This window comes from Canis lupus, chromosome 8 (genome assembly GCF_011100685.1).
Source record: "Canis lupus familiaris isolate Mischka breed German Shepherd chromosome 8, alternate assembly UU_Cfam_GSD_1.0, whole genome shotgun sequence".
NCBI classification, from domain to species: Eukaryota; Metazoa; Chordata; class Mammalia; order Carnivora; family Canidae; genus Canis; species Canis lupus.
Genome location: NC_049229.1, coordinates 47,468,775 through 47,496,345, shown reverse-complemented (window position 1 = coordinate 47,496,345; position 27,571 = coordinate 47,468,775). Strand labels below are relative to the sequence as shown.

Genomic DNA, 27,571 nt, shown 5'->3' with positions numbered 1-27,571 from the left:
TTCTTTGAGTTGATGACACATTCATTCTTCAGTAGCACGGTATTTAATCTCACATTTGTGGTTGAGTTTCATGTTATTGTGATTTAATTGCATACCAAAGATGCTTGATAGGGTGTCCACTGTCTTTAATTTATTGAAACTTGTTTTTTTGGCTATGATTTGTTTTAGAGAATGTTATTTGTACACTTGAGAAGAGTATGTATGTATTCTGCTTTTAGATGGAATGTTCTGAATATGTCTGTTAAGTCTATGTGGTCTTAAGTCCAGTGTTTCTGGTTTTTTTTTTTTTCGTCTGAATGATCTATCCATTGATGAGTGGAATATTAAAGTTTCCTGTTACTGTATTGCTTTCAGTATCTCTTTTTAGGTCTGTTAGTATTTGCTTTATATACTTTGGTGCTCCTATGTTGAGTGCTTATATGTTATACCTTCTTGCTGGATTGACTCCTTTATGTAATGCCCTTTTCTTTAATTATTAGTCTTTAAGGTCTGACTGGAGTATAGCTAATCCAGCTTTCTTTTCATTTCTATGGAATATCTTTTTCTATCCCTTCCAATTTCAGTCTGGGTATGTCCTTCTGAAGTGTCTCTTGTAGACAGTAGTAGGTAGATGTGTGTTGTTTTTTATCCACTCTGTTTTGGTTGACAAATTTGGTCCATTTCCATTTAATTATTGGTAAGCATATACTTACTGCCATTTTGTTGTTTTCTGCCTGTTTATGTAGTTCTGTTCTTCTCTATCCTTGTGGTTTGATGGCTTTCTTTACTGTTATGTTTAAATTCATTTCTCATTTTCTTTTGTGTATTTACTATATTTTTCTCTTGTGGTTACCATGAGGTTCACATAAAATATGCTATGTAAATATCAGTCTGTTTCACATTGATAGCAACTTCAGAAATCTTCTTTTATAAATCTTCTGTAAATCCTCTCCCAAAAATGAACAAGACAGCACCTTAGTAATTTTTCTTTAGAAATAAAAAGTCTTTTCAACCAAATCATAATAATCTTCCTTTGGGATTTTCTGTTAGCTTGATTGATTTGCCCTCCTCACAGTAAATTATCTATCACTCATTATTTGGGCTCCACAGGCCCATTAAGCAGAATAGAAAAAGATACTAGAGAATTCTAATGTAAAGTAAATTTATTAAATCTTGAAAATAAAAGATGTTTATTTTTCTTCAACATCATGTTCAGAAGAGGAGCATTCATTTGCTTGCAAAGGCCATAATCTGTTCCTGGAGAAAAATGAAATAAAGTGAGTGATACTCTGCACTGTAAAGTGTAAGGGTAAATGAAGAAAACATTTTAAAATAAAATATCCGGGGGTGCCTGACTGGCTCAATTGGTTAAGCATCCAACTCTTGATCTGAGCTTAGGTCTTTTTTTTTTTTTTAATTTTTTTTTTTTTTTTATTTTTATTTATTTATGATAGTCACAGAGAGAGAGAGAGAGAGGCAGAGACATAGGCAGAGGGAGAAGCAGGCTCCATGCACCGGGAGCCTGATGTGGGATTCGATCCCGGGTCTCCAGGATCGCGCCCTGGGCCAAAGGCAGGCGCCAAACCGCTGCGCCACCCAGGGATCCCTGAGCTTAGGTCTTAATCTCAGGGCTGAGTTCAAGCCCCACACTGGGCTCAATGCTGGGAGCGGAGCCTATTTAAAATAAAATATCCAAAGTGATTAAAGCAAAAACTTATTAGCAGAAGTCCCAGATAGATGCTCAAGAGTCCCTCAAAAAGTGTCTTTGAATGGAAGTTTCTCAGGAAAGAAGCTGGCCAAGCAGTCCAAAACATATCCCCCTTCCTCCCTCCAGGATTTCATTTATTTGGTGTGTGTGGGAGGGGGACGACAAGCAGACTCTGCACTGAGTGCAGCACCCAATGCAAGGCTCGATCTCATGACCCCAAGATCATGACCTGAGCCAAAATCAAGAGTTGGACGCTTAACCAACTGAGCCTCCCAAGCATCTTTATCTTTAAAAGTTCTTACTCACTACTTTAAGTCCTTAGATGTGGACTCTAGTAGCACCCACAAGCCCAGCAAAGACTTTTTTGCTCATAATCAGTGGGGGAGGTATTCAGAAAAAGATAATTTTACAGCCAAGAAAATTAATTCAGAGAAATTAAGAGTCACTGGCAAAATCAATCCTCAGTGAGCAAGACTTTTGGGAGAACCATGAGCACCTTACTTTGAGTGGAGATACTGCGTTTGTGGCCTGCAAGCCCCATGTCCTGAGCAGCACAAGTGGAGTGGCACTGGTGGAATAGAGCCTTTTTAGTAGGTCAGTAGCAGCCAGAAGAGCAGTGTTGTGACGCTGTCTATCTGTTTCATAACCTGTGAGGTGGCTCATAGAGCCTGGAGGAAAGAGGAAAGGTATTTCTTATAGTGAAGGTGTTTCCTAGCAAACCAGACACATTTATGTCTACCACATCTGGCTATAGAGGGGGCATTTTGGGGTCCCAACCTTCCCTAACTTCATGACCTCTGATACTTCTCTGAGGTACCTGAATCCTTACCTAAGTCCTTCCCATTGAAGGCTGCAGCACTGAGGTGATGGACTAAGCTGGAGACATCCCCAAAGCCCATGTTGACACCTTGTCCTGCAAGTGGGTGGACTCTGTGGGCCGCATCCCTAAAAAGAAAGCAGAGTTCAGGTGTGGCCTCCTGCAGCAGAGTGAGAAGAGCAGCCTTGCTTTGCTGTCATCTTACCCAATGAGTGCCAGCCGTGGCCGGACGTACTCAGCAGCATGTCCTAACCCAAGTGGAAATAGCACTCGGCTTTTGGCGTCCACTCTGGCTACACTTGGTGGCAGCTGGCGAGCTGAGACCTTAGTAGGCTTCAGAAAAGCAACAGCATATTGCAGCATGGCACCAGCCGAGTCGATGAAGTCTGTGTGGTTAGCATCACTCCACTGAGTAGCATCAGCCACAAATGGTGAAAAGTCATCAGTGAATAACAGGGAATTAAATCAGCAAGAAAACCCATTTTATATCTAAAACCAAGTGTTAATAGTACCTAACCTGCCTAAAATGATCTAACCACAGGTGACAAGCCTGTGGTTAAATAAATGCAAAACACAACTTCTTATCCTTCTCCACAGCTTTTAGGATCAAGCCAAACCATTCATGAACTGCCCCTGCCTACCTCTGAAGCCTTTCACTTCACCTTAACCCCCTCAAAAAACATACGGCAGCCACAGGGTAGCTCATTCTACCACATCCTCTTACCCCTGGCACTCCCCCTTCTACATAGAATGTTCTTCTAATCCACCAGGATAATCCCTCAGAGCATCCAGAAGCTATGAACCTCCCTCCAAATCCTCCCCTGTGCTTCCGTGAACATCCTATGAATGCTTTTACCAATTGTTTAAATAGCTTTCTCCCACACTTGACTGTGAGCTTCCTGAAAGCAAGGTCTAGGTCTCATTTGTCGGTCTCCAGTCTCTTCTACACAGAAGGCACATATAGTCGTTGCTAAATGAATGTACTGCAAAAGCCTGTGGCAGGAAGACCTGCTAAATGACCAGAGGTGCAGCATTCACCATTTACCCTGGAAGCCACTTCAGTGTGTACGGTTCCTTTTACTCTTGCTGCTACTCCAGAGCAGTGACGCCGAAGTTCCTCAACTACCATGTAGGCACTATTAAGTGGTAGAGCTCGGTGGTTAAAACCACAGGCTCAGGGCACCTAGTGGTTCAGTCAGGTAACCATCTGCCTTCGGCTCAGGTCATGATCCAAGGATCCTGGAATGGAGCCACACGTTGGGCTCCCTGCTCAGCAAAGGAGTCTGCTTCTCCCTCTCCTGCTCATATGCTCTCTCTCAAATAAATAAAATCTGGGCAGCTCCGGTGGCTCAGCAGTTTAGCACTGCCTTCATCCCAGGACGTGATCCTGGAGATCCGGGATCAAGTCCCACGTCGGGCTCCTTGCATGGAGCCTACTTCTCCCTCTGCCTGTGTCTCTGCCTCTCCCTCTCTCTGTGTCTCTCATAAATTAAAACAAAATCAAATAAATAAATAAATTCATTTATTCTTTTAAAAAACAAAAACAGGGCAGCCCGGGTGGCTCAGCGGTTTAGCGCTGCCTTTGGCCCAGGGTGTGATCCTGGAAACCTGGGATGGAGTCCCGCATCGGGCTCCCTGCATGGAGCCTGCTTCTCCCTCTGCCTGTGTCTCTGCCTCTCTCTCTCTCTTTCATGAATAAATAAATAAAATCTTTAAAACAAAAACCACCACAGGCTCAAGGGTCAGCCTCACTTCCAAACCTGGCTATACCACTAGCTCTATCACCTTGAGCAAGTAACAGAACTCTAAACAAGTATGATAACAGTACCCTCCTCAATGGTTTGCATTATATACAAACAGGTAAAACTTTTCACCTGTATATGGCAAACCATAAACTCAGTAAATGTTACTGATTTACTACTAGTGAACTTAGAGAAATGTAGTGTTTAAGTTCCAAAATTACTGGTGCAAAAAAACCAAAAAAAAACCAAAAAAAACAAAAAAACAAAATTACTGGTGCCAATATATATATATATATTTTTTAAGATTTTAAGATCAATCCCAGGACCCCGGGATCATGCTCTGGGCTGAAGGCAGGCACTAAACCGCTGAGCCACCCAGGGATCCCCAGGTGCCAATATTATTAAAGGCTGTGTCTATTCCAGAATAATCATTACCATTTCTTGACCACCTATAATGTACTAGGTATGCTCCAAACGTCTTATATCAATTCTGTCCTTTTATTTTATTTTTTATTTTTTATTTTTTTAAAGATTTATTTATTTATTCATTCAGAGAGAGCGTGATAGAGGCAGAGACACAGGCAGAGGGAGAAGCAGGCTCCATGCAGGAAGCCCGATGTGGGACTCGATCCTGGGTCTCCAGGATCACACCCCGGGCTGCAGGCGGCGCTAAACCGCTGCGCCACGGGGCTGCCCAATTCTGTCATTTTAAAAGTCTTTAAACTTTTATTATTATTAAACCTGGAGAGGCTTGTGATAGACTTCCATTTTCTAGGAGATTAACAGGAAGAACCAGTACTGAACTCATGTCTATCTATAGAACTTTCTCTTAAGCTCCCTGCTAAAACGTGCTCAGCTCCTCTCAGAACATTTTTAATGAATCAGGCTTCAAAGGTTCAGGTACTTCGAACCTAGTATAGCTATTCAAAATTAGCCAGGTATTAATAGCTTCAAAAAAAAAAGTCAATGCTAACTACTGCCCAGGCAGCTGTTTCAGTCAGCAAAACAGCAGCCCACAAACCCTCAAACAAGCACAGAAATTATTCATTTCCATTGTCTGCATTTCCCTGAATGCCCTTCCCTCCATGTAACCCAGACCAAGTCCTATAGTTAGAAAGGGGCAGCTGATCTGTTATTCCTTTTTCCTTCATCAAAACCACCTATCTGTATCTACCCTACAACACATAATCAGCTAGACAAGTTCATACTCACAAAGGCAGAGTTAATGGCATCCACAAACTTTTCTTCATCCATGCTGACGAGCTCTGCTGCATGTTCATGGGATGTGGACCAAACCAAGGAACTCAAAGTGTCTGAGAGCTGTGTCAAAAGAACATCAATACTGGGGCACCCAGGTGGCAGAGTCAGTTAAGATTTCAGCTCGGGTCATGATCTCAGGATCATGAGATCAAGCCCCACATGGGGCTTCATGCTCAGCAGGAAGTCTGCTTGAGATTCTCTCCCTCTGCCCCTCCCTCCACTTGCACACTCTCTCTGAAATAAATCTCAAAAAAACCCCAGAACAAAATATCAGTACTAAGGGCAAGGCTTCTGTTCTTGGGAGCTCTCAAGCACAAAGAATTAAGGGAAAACAAAATTAGCCTGGGCATATTCCCTAGAAACCAGAAAAACGTTGAGAGGAAGTGAAGCTCTAAAAAGAAGAAGTCTGGACATGTTTAGCCAGAAGGACTTCTTACCGGGAGCAGAGCAATGGGCCCAGAGGGAAGAAATCTCTGCCAAGCTACATTGTTTTCTGTGGCCTACAATAGAGAAAGGAAGAGTTCTCATGAAAAGAACTCAGTACCCACTGAACACGAGCATGGTCCCCAGATGGTGGGCTCAGGATCTTACCTCCGATAAATGCAGAGTGGCCACAACTGCAGACTGATCATAGTTCCAGCTGACATTCTGAATCCCAGCAGCCTGCCGCACTCCTGAGTTGTGACCATCTGCACCAACCTGCATGGAAACAAGAGTCTGTTAAGTCTTATAACTTAATACATGGAACTGTTCCAGTTTTTCTCTGCCTTCGTTAGTTTTCTCTAGTTCCAATTGTTCACAAGCTCATCTGTGGCAGGCAACTTTATATCATAGCCACTTCACTCGCAGCTCTTGGAAGGGGTAGCCTCACATAGGTGACCCCAATGTCAGCTAAAGGGGCCAGCCATAGGTTAACTTGGCCAAATCTACTGACATCTGAACTAGAAATTAATAAGGCAGGTACTGGGGCTGAAGAGTCCTGATGGAAAGTTATGAATGGCTGCCACGTAAAAGGGGAAGGTGGTGAGCAGAGAAAGAGATGTGAGAAATGCAAGGAGACAAAGTGACTACAGGACTCCTATGAGGAAAAGAAAAACCTCAACTTCTGTTCCTGTCCCCAACAGGCCAAGTTTCTTTTATTTTAACACCTAAGGTGGTCCAGGAGGTTGCTTCCTATATGGGATTTACAAGACCACCATAACCAGAGTTGGCCTAAATGGGTACTCATCCTTATAACCAAAAGCTTTGCCAAAAATTATAGCTTAGATCTAAAACTAAAAGGCCCTAGAGTCTAGGATAAGCTATGGATATGCAAGACCCCTGGCAAAATAAGAATTTTCAACTACCAACAATTTAGTCTGGAGGGTGCTGCCATCACCTAGGGTAATATGAACCCAAGGGCTGGAGTCTGCCATGGTAAATGGATAAGGCCAGGTATAGCCGACTGCTTTGCTCCTGTAGAGAACCGTCACACGGTCTAGGAGGTCAGAAGAGAGAAAACAAAACATTAGAAAGGCAGCCCACACAGGCTGAGGAAAAAGCCATAACTAAATCTAAAGTGAGCTCTCAGGACAGCGGTCTCTTATCATTTACTCCTAAACAAGGAAAGTAAGATCTAAAAAATAACTACTATAATTAATGCTATAGTCTGAGAGCTGATACATGACAGAGCTACAGGGATGAGTCAGTGTCAAAAAAAAAAATTTCAGGGGATCCCTGGGTGGCGCAGCGGTTTAGCGCCTGCCTTTGGCCCAGGGCGCGATCCTGGAGACCCGGGATCGAATCCCACGTCAGGCTCCCGGTGCATGGAGCCTGCTTCTCCCTCTGCCTGTGTCTCTGCCTCTCTCTCTCTCTCTCTCTGACTATCATAAATAAATTTTAAAAAATTAAAAAAAAAAATTCAGCTCTCACTGAATTACCAGCCTGCACCAGGGATTCTTCTCATCTCCACACTCCTGCTCTTCTAGTTTCACTCTGTGCCTAGGTGACTCCACGTGCATTCAGAATCAATAGGGTGGGAATCCCATAAGATTTTTTTTTTTTTTAATTTTTATTTATTTATGATAGTCACAGAGAGAGAGAGAGAGGCAGAGACATAGGCAGAGGGAGAAGCAGGCTCCATGCACCGGGAACCCGACGTGGGATTCGATCCCGGGTCTCCAGGATCGCGCCCTGGGCCAAAGGCAGGCGCCAAACCGCTGCGCCACCCAGGGATCCCCCATAAGATTTTTATTGCCACTGGAAATCATTTTACTTTTCTGATCATTAAAATGATATGCCAAAAAAAAAATACAACAACAATATGCCTATAAAGTCTAAACAACAAAGATTTAAAAGGGATGGAAAAATCACCCTTTATCATATCAATCACCCTTCAGAGGCAACTGTTGAAGCTTTTCCATACAGCTTTGCAGATATTTCCTATGCGTATAGATGTATGTGCACACGTAAGATACGACGCATGTTTTTTTCCCCAATGTGTTATGGGACATGTTTCTAAGTGGCTACATTATCTTTAAAAGTTGCACATAAGGGATCCCTGGGTGGCTCAGCAGTTTAGCGTCTGCCTTCAGCCCAGGGCGTGATCCTGGAGACCTGGGATCCAGTCCCATGTCAGGCTTCCTGCAATGGAGCCTGCTTCTCCCTCTGCCTGTGTCTCTGCCTCCCTCTCTCTCTGTCTCTCATGATATACATAAAATCTTAAAAAAAAAAAAAAAAAAAAAAAGGTGCACATAATTGGGGTGTTTGGCTGGCCCAGTCGGTAGAGCACGGGACTCCTGATCTCAGGGTTATAAGTTTGGGCCCCACACTGGATATAGAGATTACTTTAAAAAAATAAGATCTTTGAGGAAAAAAAAAGTTGCACATAAGTTCATTACATGGATAAATTACTATCCCGTATCAGAAGGCATTTAAATTCCTTCCAATTTTTCTCTCACTAGAACCCTCAGATATTTGCAAATCATATATCTGAAAAGGAATTAATATTCAGAAAAAAGAACTCTTCGAACTCAAAAAGAAAAAGATGATTTAGTTTTTAAATGGGCAAAAGATTCTGAATAGTCATTTCCCCAAATGGCCAATAAGCACAGGAAAAGAAGGGAAATACAATCAAATACCATGAGATACCATTTCAGTCACTAGGATGGCTTCAATAAAAAATGAAAAGGAGGGACGCCCGGGTGGCTCAGTGGTTGAACATCTGCCTTTGGCTCAGGGTGTGATCTTGGAGTCCTGGAATCGAGTCCCACATCAGGCTTCCGGCATGGAGCCGGCTTCTCCCTCTGCCTCTCTCTGTCTCTCATGAATAAATAAATAAAATATTAAAAAAAAAAAGGAAAAGGAAAAATAAATGTTGGCAAAGATATGGAGAAATTGGAACCCTTATATATTATTGGAGAGAAAGTGAAATGGTGTAACCTCTTTGAAAAAATTCAGTTTCTAAAAATGTTAAACATAGAATATAGAACCCAGCAAGTTACTCCTTAACTATCCACTCAGAAGAAAAGAAACCTTATTTCCCCACAAAAATATGTACACAGGTGTTCACAGCATTATTCACAATCGCCAAAAAGTGGGGGACAATCCAAATGTCCATCAACGAATGAATGGGTAAACAAAATGTAGGGTATCCACACAAATCCATACTATTTGGCAATAAAAAAAGAATGGATTAGGGCAGCCCAGGTGGCTCAGCGGTTTAGCGCCGCCTTCAGTCCAGGGCCTGATCCTGCAGACCCAGGATCGAGTCCCACATCGGGCTCCCTGTGTTTAGCCTGCTTCTCCCTCTGCCTTTGTCTCTGCCTCTCTCTCTGTCTCTCATGAATAAGTAAATAAAATCTTTAAAAAAAAAAACAACAACAACAATGGATTACTAATAACAGGCTGCAACATGAATGAATCTCAAAGATATATTCAGTGAGAGAAGTAGATACAAAAGATTATATGTGATTCGATCTGTATGAAATGTGCAGAACAGGCAAATCCTAAGAGACTCAAAATAGATCAGTGGTGCCAGGGGTTGGGGTAGGAATGGGGAATGGCTGTAAATGGACATGAGATTTCTTTTTGAGGTGACAGAAATGTTCTAAAATGATATTGTGACAGTGGCAGAGCTAAGTACGTTAAAAAATCACTGAATTGTACACTTAAAATGGCTGAATTTTATGGAATATAAATTATATCTGGGGACGCCTGGATGGCTCAGCAGTTAAGTGTCTGCCTTTGGCTCAGGTCGTGATCCTGGAGTCCGAGGATTGAGTCTCACATTGGGATCCCTGCGTGGAGCCTGCTTCTTTCTCTATGTCTCTGCTTCTCTCTTTCTGTGTCTCTCATGAATAAATAAAATCTTTTAAAAAATTATATCTGAATAAAACTTAGAAAAAAAAAAACCTAAGATATCCATCAGAGGGTTTTTTTATGGGGATATTCAGTCTCTGTAAAAGGGATTCTGTTTTTCAGTAAGTCCTAGAAAAATTCCAAAGCACTTCACCCTCCAGAGTAAAAGGAAAGTGTAAGAAGTGGGTGCCTCACCTGATGCCGCCTCCAGCTGCTTAGTGAGAGCACGCATTATGACATCATTCTCCACTATGTAACCCATGTCATCCAGATTATCCTTATCGAACATTATCAGAGCCTCTGAGCAGGCATCCCACACCTGGAAACAAAAAGGGCCAAGTCTGTATCACAACCCAAGGAAGAGAAAATGTATTGCTCCAATCAAACACAGTACTGCTCCCCAAGTGAGAGAAACCTAATTCACAGTGTCAGTTCCTTTGGTAGGAGATAGAAGGTGTGGAGAAAATTCTCTTGAGAATGAGCCCCACCCCCCCCACCGGGCTCAGCAGTTGAGTGTCTGCCTTCAGCCCAGGATGTGACCTCGGGTCCTGGGATCGAGTCCTGCATCAGGCTCCCTGCAGGGAGCCTGTTTCTCCCTCTGCCTATGTCTCTACTTCTCTCTCTGTGTCTCTCATGAACAAAATCTGAAAAAAAAAAAAAGAATGCTTCCCCCCACTTCCTTAGACTGGGAACTTCCCACTTTCCCACAGAAAATATGGATTCCAAGACATGGACAATATGAATGACCAAGACATCTTGCCAAAAGTGAAAAGGAGGCACCTGCATTCGCCGAAAGGCTCTGTATCTCATGTTGCAGATGTGGTCCCAGGCACCAAAACCTACAAAAGAAAGGATCTACATATAGGCCAGAGCAGCCTCACGGGACCGCATCTCTCCTGGGCTTTCCTTTTCTCTCCCAATCTTTGAAGTAAGACATTGTTTTCAGTGTTCTCCAATGACAGAAACATGCTCTCCATTTCATCCTGTTTAATGCTAGGGGTTAAGCTACTCTGTTCCCTGATTCAGGTTATATAGCATGAAAAAAGACGCAGCTTTCATAATCAAAAAGCCAAATCTGGGGTTGCCTGGGTCACACAGTTAAGCATCCAATTCTTGGGTTTCAGCTCAGGTTGTGATCTCAGGGTTGTGAGATCAAGCCTGGTGTTGGGCTCTGTGCTCAGTGGGGAATCTGCTTGAGATTCTCTCTGCCCCTTCTCACAAATATTTAAACCAAATCACATTAAAGTTAGGGAAAATAAAAAAGGAAACCAAACCCGTTATTATTTTTCATCATCCTATAGAAGTTATAGACGCTCTGGATAAAAACTATTTTTGGAAAAAAAAAAAAAAAAAATATTTTTAGGGGGGGGTGCCTGACTGGCTCAGTTGGAAGGGTATAGCAACTGTGGTCTTGGGGTCATGAGTTTGAGCCCCACAAGGGGTGTAGAGAGTACTTAAAAATAAAATCTTTAAAAAGAAAAAAAGGTAGTCTTTTAACTCTTTTTAAAACCCCATAGCACTAAACAGATTCAGTGCGGTCATATTTATCGCACACCTACTATGTATCAGACAGTTCTAGGTACTGATCATAAAGTATGGAACCAAACAAAGTTCCAGCCTATCTCCACCTAAAATTCTGGGAGAGATAGTAAAAAAATGAATACAGAATACATTGTCAGGTAGTAGTAAGTGTTATAAAGAAAAATAGGGCAGTCTGGGTGGCTCAGCAGTTTAGCGACACCTTTGGCCCAGGGCCTGATCCTGGACACCTGGGATCGAGTCCCACGTCGGGCTCCCTGTGAGGAGCCTGCTTGTATCTGCCTCTCTCTCTCTGCGTGTGTCTCTTATGAATAAATAAAATCTTGAAAGAAAGAAAGAGAGAAAGAGAGAGAGAGAGAGAGAGAGAGAGAGAAAGAAAGAAAGAAAGAGCAGTATAAGGGGCTAAAGAATGATGGAAGAGTCTAATTTTTGACAGGGTAGTTCTGGATAGGATAGCCTGGGGGAAAAAAAAAGGATAGCCTGGGGGAATAACATTTGGCAGAGACCTAAAGACAGTTTTCTAATGGGTTCCATATGCACACATTGATCTACACTCCAAAAGCATTTGGCATGTGAACTCCCTAGGTCCAAGAGGGCTGACTCTGGGAATAAAGAGGGTGCTCCTACTAGAAGTGAATGGCCATAATTAGTTCATATAGTTTCAATTCCATCAATTCATAATGACCCAACATCACAAACGAAGTCTGCATGATGAGCCCGCATGTCCCAAGGAGGTCTTCCTCAGACTGGAAGATGACAATTTAATCGTGTCAGGGGTCCTCATCTTCAAGGATGCACTAGATTACCAACCCCTCCTCCCCATCCTCAGGCCCCTCCTCAGCAGATGCTCTAGGACTGCCCGATGGGACACACTGAAAGCCAAGAGAGACAAGAGTCTGGTTCTATGAAAGATCTACTCACTACTGAGAAGGGTTGCAGAGCCAGGGGAAATGGAACTGACTCTGTTGCTGTAAGTTTCTGGCAACTTCTCCCATACTTTCTTTGGACCTGCTTCTAGCAACAGGATTTTCTTGTCATGAAAGTGAATATTGTATCCTAAAAATAAATAAATAAATAAATAAATAAATAAATAAATAAATAAATAAATAAATAAAAATTAAAAAAAATTCAACATTTTATATCATATTGGGAAAAATCAGAATTTCTTCCCTTTCTCATTTCCAAGAAAAGTGACAGATTAATTCTTTAGCCATTAGGATAGAAACTTCTCACAGAGCACACAAAATCCTAAGCAGTAACATATCCCACCATTTCAGCCATGTGAACCGCTCTGCCCATGACCATAAGGTATCTCTTAACTGTCCAAAACCTGCTATGTACAAAGAAGCAAATAATGGCAAAACTCACAATGAGCCAGTAGAATTCCCTTTGGAAAGGAAGAATCAAATATTTAGACCCCAGATATTTCTAATCTTTAAACTATTAAGTCACTAAAATTACAAATCCTGTTCAGCAGAAAAATGGAATATTTTTTTTTTAATTTTTATTTATTTATGATAGTCACACAGAGAGAGAGAGGCAGAGACATAGGCAGAGGGAGAAGCAGGCTCCATGCACCGGGAGCCCGATGTGGGATTCGATCCCGGGTCTCCAGGACTGCGCCCTGGGCCAAAGGCAGGCGCTAAACCGCTGCGCCACCCAGGGATCCCCAGAAAAATGGAATATTTAATAAGCAAGACTCATTGTGGCCTCAAGATTAAATAAAGAATTAGTTTGTAAAAAGTACTGGCACATGCTAGAACTTGGATGAACCTTTAAAACATTAAGCAGAGTCCAAGTATATGGAAATGGGGAAAAAGCAAATCTAAAGAGACAAAAAGTTCACGAGTGGTTGCCTAGGGCTGAGGAGCTCTGGGGGGAAATGGGCAGGGACTGCTAATTTGTTCCTGTTTCTTTTAGAAGCTGATAAAAATGTTCTAAAAGTTTATGGTGGTGGTATGGATGTACAACCTGTAAACATACCAAAAACCATTAAACTGTACGCCTTAAATGGGTGAACCTTATGGTATGCTCAAAAGCTATTTTTAAGAAGAAAACGCCTAGCCCGATACAATGCCTGATTCCTTCCAACTGTGCCCATTCCTAAAGAACAATGGGCGGGATTTAGGATGACTCCTAAGGACCCTCCCACTTTTGACCCTTCGGAACCCGGAAGGACCGAACGCTCGCCTGGGGCTCCTCTGGGCGGGGGAAAGACCCGAGGGGCTCAGGGCTCCCGGCGTCCTCACAGGTCCCCCACGGCCCCGCTCCCCGCCACTGCCTGCCGGGAGATGCTCTTACCCAAGGCACAGGCCATGGCGGCGCCCACCAGGCCCCCGCCCGACACCACCACATCGTACACGGCGTCTGCTCTGGCGCCCGACCACCTCCGGCAGGAGAGCAGTGGGCCTGGCCCAGCAGCTGCAAGCGGAGCCCTCCACCGGCTCACAGCCAGCCGGGCCGCCATGGTGCGGACCCGCAACCTACTCGGCGCACCTTTAAGCCCGCCTCTTCCGGCACTTCCGGAGCAGAGCTCTCCAATCCCTGGCTGCTTCGGCCCCGGCCTCCGAGCCGGAAATAGAACGCGCAGGAAGTAAGCCAATCAGAAAACGACCTTGCTAACTTGGGCGGGAAGGATTAGAGGGAGGTGCCCTGAGAAGGGGGACGGGTTCAGGCGTCCGCCTGGGAGCCAATCGGAGGCCACGGCTGGAAGAAGGGGCGGAACCCGACGCGTAGCTAGTGCCGCCACCGTAGCCGGCGCGTAGCACGGCGCAGTCCCCGCGGTTTCCGTCTCTGCCCCGCGAGGAACATGACCATCCGGAGGCCCGTGGAAGCCTCCGGCGGCGCTCAGTGGAGCCGTCAGGTGAGGAGAGAAAAGAGAAGGAGAGGAATTAGGTCTGCGCCCCGGAAAGGAATCTTTAAGAGAGGAAACTGTTTGACGTTGCCTTGGAGACTGACGCAGGGGCGTGTCGCGGAGGGGCGTGGGATCAAAATCGGCGGCGTCCGTGTGGGGCCCTTCGTAGAACCGCAGCGGCGGGCCTCGGCGTTCGCTTATGCTGTCAACCACCCTAGGACTGATAGTACGATTGGTGTCCCCATTTTGTAAGAAGGAAAACTGAGGCACAGAGAGATTAAGAAACCTGCCGCAGAATCCATAACAGAAAGTCGACTGGTGGTTGCTTCGGGCTGGCGGGGAGGGAAGGTTGGAAGGACTGGGCAAAATGGGGAGGCGCTGCTAACTGGTGAAGGCTTTCTTTGGGGGCGATTAAAATGCTCTAAGATTGATGGCGGTGATGATTGCATAGCTCTGTGAATATACTAAAACCCACTGAATTGTACTCTTTCAGTAAGTGAATTGTATGAATTGTATGGTGTCCAAATTATCTCTCAATAAAGTCATTTTTTAAAAAATCTCCTAAGATCACAGGCTCCTCACTAGCAGAGCAGGGGCTGGGCTGTATCTTTGATTCAGAATCCAGTGTTCTTTTCAGTATTAGAGCTGGACCTTAGAGAACCCAGTAGAACCATCGCCCAGTGTCACCTGGAGGCCTGTAGCGGCCTACCCCTGATTTCCAGATGCAACCAGTCATCTTCTCCAGGCCAATCCTGGCCCCACACCTGCTTCTCTAAGGATATCTCATACCGCTGTCCCCAGCCACACTGGCCCTCCTTCTACCTCTCCAAGAGCCAAGTTTGTTCCTGCATCAAGGCCTTTGCATTAGCTTTTCCTTGAACCCAGGACCCTCTTACCCCCGATCTTAGAGAGGCTGGCCCCCTCTCATTAATCAGGTGTCAGTCCAAAACTCCTCCACAGTGAGAAAGTAAAAATCAGCCCAGACTGAGAAAGTACAATTCAGACTGTAATAGACACAGATAAGGCCAAAAGCCAGATCAGCAGAAAACAATGTTTCGCACAGGGCCACGGCATACCTGCCAAGAGACTAAGCCCCCTTCTAAATGGTGATGCTTATCTATCAGTTAGTTACCCAGCCCCACTTTGTTCTGGTTACCTTTTGAATAAAAACTGCTCAATCACTCACTTACTAAACTGTGAATGTGCCCTCTTCATGACAGCATCCATCCAGGAGGATCCACTCTCCTCCTCAGAATCATTCAGGACAAGCCAACCCTAGAAAAAGCCCCTCCATCACCCCCCTACTGAAAGTCCCCACCCTCACGGCCCCAACCCGCAAGTTCCCTATAATTTTTCATGGTGTTCTCCAACGAATTAATAAGCCCAACTCTGATTATAGATCCATTCCTTTATCTGATGGGTTTTATCTACAAAAAAGCTTCCCCAAACCACTCCATCACTGTATAATCTCACAATTTATATATAGCTTTCGCTGAATTTACTATCATTTAAAAAAAAATTTTTTTTTAATTTTTATTTATTTATGATAGTCACACAGAGAGAAAGAGAGAGAGGCAGAGACACAGGCAGAGGGAGAAGCAGGCTCCATGCACCAGGAGCCCGATGTGGGATTCGATCCCGGGTCTCCAGGATCGCGCCCTGGGCCAAAGGCAGGTGCCAAACCGCTGCGCCACCCAGGGATCCCTGAATTTACTATCATTTTATATTGCCTGTCTCCCTCTCCCTAAAACGTAAGCTTCATGACTAGGGGCCTTGTTTGACTTGTTCTCAGCCTAATGTCCAGTACATATTGGGCACCAAATACATATTTCCTAAACAAATGGAGTATTTAGACCCACCTTCTACGACATTGTCCTTTCAGCTAGAGCACATTGTCCAGTTAGTTATTCACTCCTAGTGACAAGGTGGATAGTAGGTAGACTATGAGGAAAGCACAGGTGTAGATAGGAAAAACGAAAAAGAAGACTGGCAACAAGTAGGTAAAACTCAAATAGGGCAAGGCCTAGAGTGTGACCAAAGTCATGGGTGGGATTCTGGGAGTGCAGGGGGCAGAATGAATGATGCAGAGTGGGTATTGTGTAAACGCTCACTGCACATGAGGTAGGGAACCAACATTAGCGGTTTCCCTTTCCTGCCCTTCAACCAAGCACACCTCACATACGAATTTGTGAAATTTCTTTAAAGCAAGGAACACATCTTATTTTTCTTCCTTCCTGGTCCCTAATATACAGAGATTTATTCAAAGTGAAATTAACAGTTACATTTTGAGTAATTTTGAAATTATAGCTGATCCACAGTCTATTCTATTTCATTTTAGGCATTTCCCCCCAAATCTTCCTCAGACACGGAGACAGATGAGGAGCTGTCTGGGGATGGGCTGGTTTTGCCTAGGGCGGGCAAACTTGATGACTTCCTCAGCCCAGAGGAGGAGACAGTTTCTGATTCTTCTGACTCAACTGGGAGCTTTTCTGAGACCCTGAAGGCACTGAAGCAGAGGGGCAGGTGGTGCCTATTGGAATCTCTGTATCCATCTGACCCAGACAGTGGTGAGAACTTCTCCGAAGATGATGAGGACCTGGAGGGTTTCTTCCAAGACAAAGGCAGGGGGAAGCCACAGGTTCACTCCCCACCATCTCCGAGGTAAGGTCCTGCGGGTCAACGGCTGCTTCGTGCAGAACTCTGGCCAGGTCATGTCGTGACTCTGGGCCTCATCGTCCTCAGTAAAGCAGAGATCACTTCTGCTGGTTGTCCCTTACCTAGGTTACAGCTCAGAATCAGCCTTCAGAGCCAACCATGTTCTGATTCCTACCCAGCAGTACTATTCACTTTGAGTAACCCTCGGTGACTGGAAGCCCTGGAATTGATTAAAGGGATGCCTTTCTCACTCCTCACTCCCTCTCCGAGAATGGGGAGGCCATTCTTACCCTAGCCAAGCCCTGCTGTATGCATATAGGCTGTATTTATAAAATATTTAATATTATTTTCTCTTCCCAATAAGTAGATTATTTTTGCCATTCTCCATATAAGGAAATCGAGGTTCCAAGCAAACTGTGCTAAAGGTCACACGGCTGGTAATTGTTCGGAGCAAGATTTGAACCTGGGTCCAATTCTAAAGCCCTGCTCTGCACCCATGCACTGTTCTCTCTCCCATATGAAAATATTAGAATGCAGGGCACCTGGCTGGGTCAGCTGGTAGAGCGTGCGACTCTTGATCTCGGGGCTGTGAGTTCAAGCCCCACGCTGGGTGTGGAGATTACTTAAAAAAATAAAATCTAAAAAAATAATAATAATAAAATAAAATAAAATCTTTAGGGACGCCTGGGTGGCACAGCAGTTGAGCATCTGCCTTTGGCTGAGGGCATAATCCCAGGGTCCCAGGATGGAGTCCTGCATTCCTGGATCAGGCGCTCAACTGCTGAGCTACCCAGGTGTCCCAAGTAAAGTGGCAATTCTTGAATCAATTCTGAGAATAGGCTTTCTCACGGGCTGGCCCACTAGATGGCCTGACAGAAAGGAGGGAGGCCGAGTTGAGAGGCACTGGTTCAGAGGCCTGTGAGGTGAAGGTGAAGTGAGGCTGAGAAGCTGCCACCGCCTGGGAGGGAGGACTGGGGAGGAGCGGGAGGAGGACCCGGCCTCCAGAGCCTGCCCTGCCTTCCTCTCATTGCTCTCCCCACAGGTGTGGTTCCGCAAGGCGCTGCAGCTCCCTGAGCAGCCTTCCCTCCGACGTCCCCAAGGGTCAGCTCCAGCCACCCTCAGGCGCCAGGCCTCCTTCGCAGCACAGAAGCATCAGCTCCTGGGCATCGTCCATCACTGTCCCTCGGCCATTCCGCATGACACTGCGTGAGGCCCAGAAGAAGGCTCAGTGGCTGGCCTCTCCTGCTTCCTTTGAGCAGGAGAGGAAGCGGGCCCAGAGGCAGGGTCAGGAGGAGGCCGAGTGCTACCGTCAGTTCCGAGCACAGCCTGTGCCCGCACACGTCCACCTGCCCCTGTACCAGGAGGTTATGGAGCGCAGCGAGGCCCGCAGGCAGGCAGGGATCCAGAAGAGGAAGGAGCTGCTGCTGTCCTCCATGAAGCCCTTCAGCTTCCTCGTGAGGGAGGAGCAGAGAAAGGAAGCTGACAAACACGGGGACGTGGCCACCACAGCTAAGGCCCAGGTCCCCAAGCAGAAGGCCACCAGAAGGATCCCCAGGTCCATTCTGGAGCCAGCCCTCGGGGACAAGCTCCAGGGTAAAGACATCCTTCCTTACTTTGCTGCTTCCTGCCCAGGGCTTCCTAGAGGTGCCGGCGGGGGCACTTAGGCTCCAGCCGGCCTAGCTTGGAGAAAGATTCATTGCTCAGGTGGAGTGGCCTCCAGGCCATGCTCAGGGCAGGCCCTGGGGGATCAAGGGGGAGCCCAGGCAGGAGCAGGGCGTGAGGGGGGCACAGAGTTCCCCAGGTGTGTCCTGCAACACCCAAGAACCGGCTGAGGCCAGTGCCGCCACCAGCTGTCCCTGAGGGAGGCTCCTACCCGTCCCTCCTGGGGTGGGGGGGCGGGGGGATGCACATTTCAAGAACTGTGGTTCAGTGAGAGGACTCAGGCTTTACTCATCAGTATGGTGCCAAGCCCCAGGCGCTACTTACTCTGCGTGGGATAGACAGGCATGGCGTTTGTAGACATGGGAGGAGGACATATAATAGAGAATAAAATGACAAATGCGGTGAGTGGTCTGCAAGGACAAAAGTCTTACCTCTCATCCAGAGCACAGAACAGAGGGACCTAACTTTGGACTCGGTGAGGCAATGGGAGCAGGGGAAAGTGGGAGCAGTCCCCGGGGAAAGTGGGCACCAAACTGACCCTGCAGGACGGGCTGTGCTGAATTCAGGGGAGAGGGAAGGAAAGTGAACCCAGCCAGGAGGTCAGAGGAAGCTGAACACATGCAAGGGATAGGGGATGGGAGAGAAGGGAGAATGGGGAGGGAGAGGCAGGCACGGGCCAGACCTGGGGGCTTGTGGGCCCTGGGAGGAAATTTGGACTTCATGGCAAGGGCACCGGGGAGCTATGGAAGGGCTTTATATAGGGTGGCTCAGGATCAGCCGTGCAGCTCAGGAAGGTCACTCGGATGCTGTGGAGGTGGTTCTGGGGGGAGGCACAGGCCTGAAGGGATGTTGATCTCTAGGACACTATGACAACACTTCAGGGGAGAGATGAGCTGCAGGGACGCTGAGGGGAGGCCAGACAGGAGCACCGATAAAGAGCAGGAGACGCAGGACTTGGGATGGGCCAGAGAAGGCAGGCAAGAATGACCGAGGCAACAGTGTGGGCCTCTGGGTGGCTGGTGGGGACTTCCCTGGGCCCAGGGCGGGCCCCTCCAGCTCGGCCTCTGAAGGAGAAGTGCAGAAAGGCTCAGGAGGCGCGGCCTGTGGGCACCTGGCAGCGGTGTCCCGGCCAGTGTTTGTGAACGAGCTCTCCAGAAAAGGAAAAGCAAGCAGATCTGTAGTGTTTGCCACTTTCCGTGGCCTACCTCTCCCGGCCAGGGTAGAGCTTCCCATGTGATGCCACCTGGTTCACAGAATTCCTGTAAAGCTGTCAGTCAGCCCAGCACACTAGTGCTAGTGTGTGAAAGGGAACATTCTCCAAACCTTTAGGTATGAGGCGGGGTCCCCTCTCACCTGTCACCACCCTGACTTTTTCTCCACAGAAGCTGAACTCCTCAGGAAAATTCGCATCCAGATGAGAGCCCTAGACATGCTCCAGACGGCCTCCTCCCCGGTCGCCTCCTCAGGCAGCCGGGCTGACCCACAGCTTCGCACAGCTGCCCGAACCCAGAAGGAAAAGCTCGGGTTTCTGCAGACTGACTTTGGATTCCAGCCTCGTGTGAATCCCGCTGTCCCTGACTACGAAGCCCTTTACAAGGCCTTCCAGAGAAGGGCTGCCAAGAGAAGGGACACCAGAGAGGTGACATGCAACAAGCCCTTCTTGCTGAGAACCGGCAGCCTGCGTCGAGCTCAGCGGCCCTGTGACACCGCTCTGTCCGGAGGGAGGAGGGTGAGAGCCCAGGCAGCTGCAGGAGGCTCAGGGCCTGGGACCCAGAATACAGGCCAGGTCTCAACCGAAGGCATTTCTCATGACATTTTTCTAATTTTCTTTTTTTTTAAACACTGGCTCAGTTGTGAACTCCACAATTCCTATAAACTTAGGACCATAAGAATCTTGCCTGCCTTGCCTTCCTAGAGGGAACTTTTCTAGAGGGATTTTGCAGAAATAAGTCAAAGCAGCTAGAAAGTAGGGAGTTGGGATCAATTGCTCATGTCCCTCTATCAATTCTAAAGAGCCTGTCTCTTCTGATTTTAAAACTTCAGGATTCATATCCAACTCTTGGCCTGCTAATAAACTTGAGAACTCATTAATCTTTCCATAATCCGAGGGGGAAAAAAAAGATTCTTGGTCTGACTAGTCTTTCACTGAAATTGAATCCTAGTTATAATAGAAACTAATCACACTCTGTTGTCCCATCAATACCAGCCTTCATTTCTTCCAGGACTCTCCACAGCCACCAGCCACACCCCTGCCAAGGAGTCGGTCTCTGAGTGGCCTTGCTTCCCTCTCTGCCAACACTCTCCCAGTGCACATCACAGATGCCACCAGGAAGAGGGAATCTGCAGTCAGGTGAGTGGTCAGGCTTGAGTTCTTGCCCCAGGATCACGATCAGTGGTCGGTGCTTGGATCTTGACCTCGATGCTAAAACCCATCATCCTTCTGGGCCCCCTCTCCTGTTATCAGACAGACCTATAGGGGTGGAAGGGAACTCTCTGATCGGGACAGAATACATACAACCCTCCACACGTAGTGCTGGGGAACATTTGGCCATCACTCAGCAAATAATTCATGGGGAACTTACTCTATGCCAGTCACAGTGTTAAGGCTGGAGATACCTTATGGAACCTACGGTTTAATATCAAGTGTGAAGTGCAGAAAAGCAAAGAAGTTACCGTATTTTGCAAGTAGTACAGTGGTGGGGGAACACAGGGAACCTTGGGGGTACTGGACAGCCTGGGGCAGGGGTCTCTTTAATAGGTCTCTGGAGAATGAGGAATTAGCCAAAGGCTGGAAAGAAAGAAGGTTCCAGAGAGGACAACATGGGTGAGGACCCACAGATGAAAGAGGAAGCCATCAAGAACAGGAATTCAGAGACGCATGATGGCAGGTAGCTGACCCAGTCACAAAAAGAAGGCATCTTCGTCCCCGGCACAGATTTGAGATCCTCTGAGATCACCTTGGGGAACTATCAGAAGTCAGCTGAGAAGCAGGAGGCTCCTTACTTTTTAATTCTTTAACTGACTGACTCTGTCACAGTATTCTCGTCAAGCCAGCACCCCAGCAAGATTCCTCCACTTGACCTCTGAGCTGAAGTCAGCAGGAAAGGTCATGGTAATAACAGGCAGCTGAGCTCTGGGAGAGGCCTGGCATCTTAGTGCTTTCCTGTGGGGCCCACAGAGGAGTACACGGGAGACCTCCTTGGCCCTTTAGGACCTACAGCAGAGATGCAGAAATGTATTTAGAATCCAAGAGATACTCCCTTCTTCCTCAAATTTCTTAGAGCTACTAAATGAAGGCTGAATGCATCAGTATCCTGAGGTCCCAGTAAGGTGGGCCTGATGAGCCAGAAGCTGGCCCCCCTCCGGGGGATGTCCAAATCTGCTTCTCAACAACGGGGAGTTTGATATAATAGACTCAACCTTCATGCATTCCTTCCTGATCTGTTCATTTTAATATAAATATCCAAATGCAAAAGTCTTGACTGTTTTTTCTTTTGACCTCTCCATAGTACTTTGTCAAATGATACCCAAACTAAATGTAAGTTAGCCCCAAATTGTGCCTGGAAAGAGGCCTATTTTCAGTTCTCTGTGAAAATGCAGATTTGCATTCCCAAAGGTACCTTCCAGCTCACCGTTCACAGCATGGTGGTCAAGGGCAGATGCTTGGGAGTCAGGACATCCGGTTCTAATCTTGGCTTTTCCACTGGCATGCTGGGTAGCTTTGAGTAAGTGGCTTACCCTCTCTGAATCTCGATCTCATTGCCTACAAAAAGAGCGGCTTACAGTTCTTACCTCATAGAGCAGTTATGAAGATAATGGATATAAAGCACTTGATTCCTTTCTGCTCTTGGTTCAGAGTAAGTAGCTGAGCAAATGGTAGCTCTAAATATCATTTTGTTCTCAGGCTAGACAGCTGAGTGTAAGGATATTTTAATTTCTATGGTTTTTCAGTTCAATTAATGAACTTTTCCTAGAGCAGAAAATCACTGTGTCCATCTCCCCCAATTAAGTAGTGCAGTGGTGAACATCTTCCAAGCTTCATCTGCCAATCTCTGAATCCTATTCTTTCCGAAATGTCACTATGGTTAATCACCCCTTCATAGAAAACACCATTTCACTTTCCAGAGAGGTTACCACGGTTGCTTTTAAATATAGTCAAGTCAGTCGGTCATCTGTATGTTTTTTGCCTCCTCTCTTTAGAAGTTCACTTGAAAAAAAGGACAAAGCAGATGAGAGTACTCAGTGGTTAGAGATGCACAAAAAGAAGTGTCAAGCCATGTCTAAATCTGTGACCTTGCGTGCAAAAGCCATGGATCCCCATAAAAGCCTGGAGGAGGTGTTCAAAGCAAAGCTGAAAGAGAATCGGTCAGTGTCCTCCATATGTCAAAGGGTGCCTATTTGGGGATCCAACAGATCACTGGCATTAAAAAATGGCAAAATGGAGTTATTAGAGTAAGACTCCTGTAATTGCACACAATCAAGGGTTTTGCTAGGCACAGTTGGGAATTTACAATGTCCTTGGGAATTACTATGCCTAATTGGGAGTGAAGGGTATTCCAGATTGGAAAAAGACAGAATTCATTCTAAAAATCTTGTTAATTCCAGGAACAATGACCGTAAAAGAGCAAAAGAGTATAAGAAAGAATTGGAAGAAATGAAGAAGAGAATACAAACAAGGCCCTATCTCTTTGAACAAGTTACCAAGGTAAAACTAAACCATCATTCATTTTCTTTCAGGATGAAAGGGCTCTTAGAAATGATGCAACGGTTTTTTTTTTGTTTTTTTTTAATTTTTATTTATTTATGATAGTCACAGAGAGAGAGAGAGAGAGGTGCAGAGACACAGGCAGAGGGAGAAGCAGGCTCCATGCACCGGGAGCCTGACGTGGGATTCGATCCCGGGTCTCCAGGATCACGCCCTGGGCCAAAGGCAGGCGCCAAACCGCTGCGCCACCCAGGGATCCCGATGCAACGGTTTAATACCTGGGTAGTAAACATTTCCTTGAGGCTCAGAAAGATTCTAAATTGCACCTATTTTATTAACCACCATTTCTCCCCCAATTAAGTAGTGCAGTGGTGAACATTGCTTGGACTGATTTCGTCCCAGACTGGACACATCTGTAAGTATTTCAGCTCCTGGAGTGTCCACTGCAGTCTAGCGCTCAGTGTTAATCACGGGAGGGTGAGATCCCACATGCACAGCAACAGTTTGGCTGTGGTAGTGAGATCTTGAACTCATTAACATCATTTCTCATCATCAGCCGTGCTGGTACCCCGGACATTCCTTGCCTTCCTAGAGGGAACTTTTCTAGAGGGATTTTGCAGAAATAAGTCAAAGCAGCTAGAAAGTAGGGAGTTGGGATCAATTGCTAGAACTGTGGCAAGTTTATGGGCCTCCAGACATTGGGATGCTCACAAGTACCCCAGAAAGCCCTTTTCAGATTAAGTGGCTTTCAGGATGGAAGAATCATTTTAAGAGGTTCTCTAGGCATTTAGGGAAGTTGGACCCAGTTGAGATATCCTTTCCCTAAAGAAGCTGTGGAGCTATCTGAACAGCCTTAGAAAGGCCACCATCGCTAGTTTCTGAGTGGTATCAGGCTCTGTAGATCCCTCTTTTCTCCAGTTTCAGACAAAAGTTGGCGTTTCCTAGTGACCTGATTCCAACTGCTAAACATTATCTCCATTTTACAGCCAGTGTGTTATTTAGGTATTTGGGAAGAGTCCACTCCTCCCCACCCCCATACATACCACACCACACACACATTCACACACATGTGCACGCACCGCACAGTCTTGGATTTAGTTAGCAACTTGCATTATTCAAAATCTCACAATGACCTTTCTTCTTCATGTTAGTTTTTTCAAGCAAAGCTCACTCTCAGATTTCAACAGATCTTTGACCACTTTAGGAAAAATACAGTGTTCTATGTGATTTTGCTTAAAACAAACAAAAAAAAAATAACTTTTTCTGGCCCACATTCAGACCATCTATTCTGTTAAGAGTGTTCTAGTGCAGTTTATTTCCTGTTATATTTTAGTGTTCTTTTTTTTTAAGATTTTATTTATTTACTCATGAGAGACAAAGAGAGAGAGGCAGAGACACAGGCAGAGGGAGAAGTAGGCTCCATGCAGGGAGCCCGACGTGGGACTCAATCCCGGGTCTCCAGGATCACGCCCTGGACTGAAGGTGGCGCTAAACCGCTGAGCCACCCGGGCTGCCCTAATTTAGTGTTCTTGATGATAGTTCCGTTTAAATCTTTTTTTTTTTTTTTTTTAAAGATGTATTTATTTTAGAGAGTGAGCGAGCACAAGCAGGAGGGACAGTGGGAGGGAGAGAATCTCAAGCAGACTATGCACCAAATGCAGTGCCAGACTCAGGGCTCAGTCCCAGGACCCTTAGATCACTACCTGAGCCAAAAACCCAGAGTTGGATGTTTAACCAACTGCACCACCCAGGCATTCCTGGTTGTTTTTAAATCTTAAAATGTTTTTAAGTCCATTTTTTTTTCATCTGAGTCTTACTTGGTCTTCCAAAAATCTAAATCCTTCCTTCTCAAAGGTGTGGCTCCCAAATCAATAGTTGGCATCTCCTGGAGTGTTTGATATACAGCTTTGTGAGCCTTATCTGAGACCTACCAAATGGGAATTACATTAATAACAAGATTTTCAGGTAGTACCTATGTACTTTAAGGCTTTGAAAAAGGCTCTAAGAAATTTTCATGCACAACTGTGCCCATCACTAATGGGAGGTTGGGGCAGGAGGCAAATTTAGACATTTACAGATTAAGCAAGTGATTTAAAATTACCTGGTAATTCACAAGACAGCTACAGCAGATTAATTTCCATTCCACAGGACCTTGCCAGGAAAGCAGCAGAACAACGGTATCGAGACACCCTGAAGCAGGCTGGGCTGGATGAAGACTTTGTGAAGAACAAGGGTCAGGACACCCAGGATGTACAATGGAAGCAGCAATCAGAAGTCCATGACTGTCCCAGGTAATCTCAGATGCTCCTTGTTATCCTGGAGCTCTCAAATTGCCATCCCTAGTAATGCCACTGGGAGGGACCTTTAGGACAGCCACTCATATATTTTGAGATCACAATTTTGTATTTATAGAATACTAATCCAGAGATTTCCAACACATTTAAATTGGTAGAATAGTGCAATTGTGAATAAAATTTAACCATTGTATATTTAGATTCCTTCAATTTGAAACTGATCATTTTTCTAATTCTAGTTCTAGAGCCATCAGTCAAGAATATTTCCACTTCACTTTTGAAAAACAAACTTGTGTGTGCACGCATGCATGTGTGTATGCATATGTATTTTTTTTAAGTAGGCTCCACACCCAGCATGGAACCAATGGGGGGCTTGAACTCATGACCCTGAGACCGAGACACAAGCTAAGGTTAATAGTCAGATACTTAACTGACTGACCCACCCAGGCGCCCCAATGTGTATTTTTATTTACTATAAAATAAAAATATTTTTCTAGCACTTTTTATTTTGTTTGGAAACTGAAGGTAAAAATCTCTATAGAGCCACAATAAAAGCTATAAACTCCTAAACAATCCAAGCCTTCCCCCCCCCCCCCCCCCCGCCCCGCCATGGTCACTATGGTTTTTAAAATCTAGCACTCTTTTAAAAAGTTAACTCATAGCACCACCCCTCCACTGGTATGTAAGTAAAGGTGAGAAAAGCATAGTTATCACCATTATTCTCAACTTTGTTTTATTTCTTAAATCCTAATGGTCCCTCTCTTAATTCCTATCCCAGTTTTCCACCTAGAAATTTCCCTTTACACACATATAAAATAATGAAAATGTTGAAACCATCCTTAAGCCTTACATAATGCTTTAATTAAAAACATTTTATTTCATAATGCTTTAATTTATTCTGTAGCACCCATGAAACTACAAAACTCAGCACCAGAAATCTACAGCAGGATTTAGAAGAATCTCTACAACAGCCTACAAGCCCCAAGAAAGAACTGGAAGAGCTGTCTTATGAGTTGCTAAATAATTTCAAATCACTTGCTTAATCATTAACACTTAAAATTACTGTTTTCAATATTAACCAGCTGACTCGGGGTTGAGTCAGGGCAGGCAAAACTTGGCTTCTGAGTCAATGGCTACTCTTGGAGAAGGGGGAAAAAGAGAAGTTCTAGGGGGGTTAAAAGCAGATAACAAACAAGGAATGGTTTAAGTAAATCAAAGTAGAAAACCTCAGGACAGAGGGATCAGAGCTGAGTTAAGCATTCTAGCTTTGTGCCTACTTTTAAAAAAAGGACACAAGCCCAAATACCTACAAGGGGCTAATGAGGAAACAAATGGATCACTTGGGCAGTAGAGACTGGAGTCTCTGCTACAACACAGGCCCAGAATTGCCAGATCAACCAAGTTTTCAACAGAAGCCAGAAATTTGCATACTGGCAACTAATTTAAAAATTACTTAGAAATACTGTGTGGGAGTAACAAAACACCTGCAGGATGACAAGCTTGCAGCTTCTAGTACATGGTTTCTCAGCCTCAGTACTATTGACATTTTGGGCCAGATTAGTCTGTGTGGGTGCTAGCAGAGGGAGCTATCCTGTACATGGATGTAGGATGTTTAGCAGCATCCCTGGCTTCTACTCACTAGATGCCAGTAATTCCTTCTCTCCAGTTGTGACAAACAAAAAATGTCTCTAGATATTGCTACATGTGGAGCATGGGTCAGGCAAAAATGTTCCCAATTAAGAACCACTGCTCTCAAAAAAAAAAAGAACCACTGCTCTAGTATAAAAGTAAGCCTATAGGAAATAAAAACTGGCAATTTTAAGAATACAAGAAATTGATATGAACTCAATCTACATAACAGAGGATGATTATTACATGTCATTAACAAATTAAGAACTGTATTTATTTAAAACAGCAGTTAATTCTTTCCTGTTATCTGCTCAGAATATGCCACTGTGTGCATGGTATGTATATATCCCCATGAGGTTCATTTTAAATAAAAGTGAAAATTCTCTTGA

General features: G+C 45.2%; 2 protein-coding genes across 4 annotated transcripts; one reads left to right on the top strand and one right to left on the bottom strand.

Moving 5' to 3' along the window:
• Positions 1-1,124: 1,124 nt before the first annotated feature.
• COQ6 (coenzyme Q6, monooxygenase) lies at positions 1,125-13,909 on the bottom strand. Of its 2 annotated transcripts, XM_038545241.1 has the most exons (12): positions 13,685-13,908; positions 12,305-12,439; positions 10,625-10,683; positions 10,040-10,163; positions 6,853-6,983; positions 6,098-6,205; positions 5,944-6,006; positions 5,459-5,566; positions 2,710-2,912; positions 2,517-2,632; positions 2,189-2,355; positions 1,125-1,236 (listed from the first exon to the last, which is right to left on the bottom strand). In XM_038545241.1, exons 1-12 carry the CDS (start codon positions 13,848-13,850, stop codon positions 1,207-1,209), a joined length of 1,410 nt encoding a protein of 469 aa, XP_038401169.1. In that variant the 5' UTR covers positions 13,851-13,908; the 3' UTR covers positions 1,125-1,206. The 2 variants fall into 2 exon arrangements, with proteins under 2 accessions (XP_038401169.1, XP_038401170.1); XM_038545242.1 differs by lacking the exon at positions 12,305-12,439 and having other exon boundaries at positions 13,685-13,909.
• On the top strand, positions 13,653-27,571 carry FAM161B (FAM161 centrosomal protein B). 2 transcript variants are annotated; one of them, XM_038545235.1, is made up of 9 exons: positions 13,653-14,246; positions 16,576-16,898; positions 17,935-18,485; positions 19,937-20,283; positions 20,777-20,904; positions 22,755-22,919; positions 23,160-23,259; positions 25,408-25,550; positions 26,458-27,571. In XM_038545235.1, exons 1-9 carry the CDS (start codon positions 14,193-14,195, stop codon positions 26,594-26,596), a joined length of 1,950 nt encoding a protein of 649 aa, XP_038401163.1. In that variant the 5' UTR covers positions 13,653-14,192; the 3' UTR covers positions 26,597-27,571. The 2 variants fall into 2 exon arrangements, with proteins under 2 accessions (XP_038401163.1, XP_038401164.1); XM_038545236.1 differs by lacking the exon at positions 13,653-14,246 and adding an exon at positions 14,265-14,463.